Source organism: Eurypyga helias, unplaced genomic scaffold (genome assembly GCF_000690775.1).
Source record: "Eurypyga helias isolate BGI_N326 unplaced genomic scaffold, ASM69077v1 scaffold20198, whole genome shotgun sequence".
NCBI classification, from domain to species: Eukaryota; Metazoa; Chordata; class Aves; order Eurypygiformes; family Eurypygidae; genus Eurypyga; species Eurypyga helias.
This window is the reverse complement of record NW_010266496.1, coordinates 1-2506: the sequence shown is the minus strand read 5'-3', so window position 1 is coordinate 2506 and position 2506 is coordinate 1. Positions and strand designations below refer to the sequence as shown.

The 2506-nt window shown below is 48.9% G+C and overlaps 1 protein-coding gene across 1 annotated transcript; it reads right to left on the bottom strand.

Moving 5' to 3' along the window:
- Window positions 1–614: 614 nt before the first annotated feature.
- Window positions 615–2116, bottom strand: RPP14 (ribonuclease P/MRP 14kDa subunit; the record flags this gene model as incomplete). The annotated part of the gene is made up of 3 exons (XM_010157123.1): window positions 615–671; window positions 1376–1454; window positions 2040–2116. Coding segments are annotated over 3 exons (213 nt in total), but the record flags the coding sequence as incomplete, so codon positions are not given.
- Window positions 2117–2506: the final 390 nt, after the last annotated feature.

Genomic DNA, 2506 nt, shown 5'->3' with positions numbered 1-2506 from the left:
AAAGAAGAAGAGCCAAAACCAAGCACACATTTCCGGCCTTTATAGCAGCAAAGGACCAACAGTGCTAACCATCCGGCACCATGACTTTCACCATCCCTTCCATGACAGTCCTTCCGCTTTCTCGGACTTTACACGACACCGAAACGTGGGCAACAGGACCCTTCAGTCGTTTCACTTCCGCTGCAGCTACGACTTCTTCACCGGTATATAGCGGAGCTGGGAACCGGATCTCCTGAGAAAGAAACACACAGCCTTGACCCGGCATTTTAGTACCCAGAACTGCAGAAATAAGTCCATTGATCAAAACTCCATGTACAATATTTCTCCCAAACCTCGATTTCTTTGCAAAATCTTCATTTAAATGCAAAGGATTTGTGTCCCCTGTTAAATCAGCAAAAGCAACGACGTCACTCTGTGTAAAAGCTTTGGTGAGTTGGGCTTTGTCTCCAACTTTTATGTGTAAGCGCTGAAGGAAGGGATGTCCAAGCAGGGAGCTGAGAACGGTGAGCTCTGTCAAGGCTCTTCGTCGGAAATCCGCTCCAGGAATTCCACGCGTGAAGGGCTGCAACATCGCAAGCAACTTCTGCTTCGCCCAACCAAACCAACAACTGCGTTCAGTCCAAGACGAGCTCTCTGCTGTTGCCAGATAACGCCAGAAGAAATGGGGATGTCTGGGTTGGGGGGAGGGAAAAAAACAACAAAGCAAGAAACAAACTAAAGAAAATCAGCACTGAACGCGCTAGATTTCCCTTTTACGTAGATGAAAACCATAGAGCTAGGCTCCAGCAGATTTTTGTTTCCAACAAAGCAAGAAACAAACTAAAGCATAAAAAAAATCAGCACTGAACGCACTAGATTTCCCTTTTACATTGATGGAAACCATAGAGCTACGCTCCAGCAGATTTTTGTTCAGCCACGGCTGCAGAGACAAAGGATTCTTGGAACTCATTCTATTAAGCAGCATCCTCTGGAAAAAACATGCTCTGGAAGCGCGTGTTCGTGCACGCACTGTTAAAGGAGGGCAGTCGAGAGTGACCAGCAGAAAGGCAAGATGTGAGTTAAGGGCAGTAAGAGCCTGGACCAAGAACAAAACCTTCCAGAAATTATTTCCTTGCAGCTGCACTAGTGAGGTCAGGAATTCTCACTGGAACGGGGCCATAAAGCGATGAGACAGCCACTACCGGCACGTTTTGCAGGATTCATTAGAAGATGAGGATTGCTTGAACACCGGCCCACACACCTGCACTTCACCCCCGAACTGAGATGTTTTTGCACCTGGGCCATCTTTCCATGAAAAGGCAGGGAGCTCAGCTAGCCAGGCCACCTTAGAGCGAGAAGTGGCACTGGGGGAAGCCGTGCAGCCCTAGGGCGTTACCTGCAGCACTCGAACAGCACACCTCCGGTTCTGGTAGAAGCCCAGCAATGTCAGGGCACTCCACAGCTTGACAAGGCCACTAAGGGAAAAGAAATACAGTAATAACATCCCATTTTCTCAGCTTACCTGCAGCACAAACATCTTAAATGAAACCAGGTTAGATAAAGAGTAACGAAACCCTAACTGAGTTTAAAAGGGGGTAATTCATCAGTGAGTTCTAGCAGCAACGCTGTGCCCTGAGGGGTTATCGCAACAGTTACAGCCTCCCATCCCGGACACACAGGTGTGTCCTGTAACCTCTTCAGGTTCACTTCAGCGGCCCTGTTCTCGTTCCCTTTGTGCGTTTAAGCTCCTTCTTCCCCTAAATCGCTCGCAGTTGTCTTCACCACTTAAATCCAGAAACCCTTCTCACCTTTAACCTACAGCCACATATTTCAGTGGTGCTCAGTTCCTGTCAGACCATTCTGATTTAGGGCAGGAATAACGGACCTTGGCATGTAGGTTACCAAATCTCAGTGAATTTTTGGTTTTTTCTGCATGCTGTGCATTGATGTCTGCAAGTCAGGCTTAGCTCTTCAAAGACCATTCTTCACTGAACAGCTCTGCTTGCCTATGGAACACATTTTCACAGCAGTATCTGCAGCGCAAACCTACTGTACCTCACCTGCTAATGACCCTTAATATCGCAGACAGAGTCTTCTCCTCGTATACCAAGACATCAACAGGCAAAGCCGCTCCAACCTATGAAAAAATACGCTATTAAATAAGCACCACCCTCTGCTGTTATAGCGGTTTATAAGAAGCGGATCCACTGCCAGCACGTGACACTAAAGGCGTCACAGTTACGCTCAAATCCCGCACGAGTGTTTCAGCTACAGCACGTTTCACAGAGCACCCTTCCTCTCTGAGCCCGAGACAGAAGCCGCTTCTAGTCCAACTTCACAGCCGGGGAAGCAGGGACCCAGCGGCGACGTGACTTGCTTCGTGCTATAAACACAGCAAGAAGATCCCCTGGACTTCCCCGTCGTTCTCCCTTTACAAACCTCACTGCAACAAAAGCACGGACAGCCAGGCACGCCGCAGCCCCCTGACTGCAGGTACCGAGGCAGAACGCGCACACCAGCCTCGCCG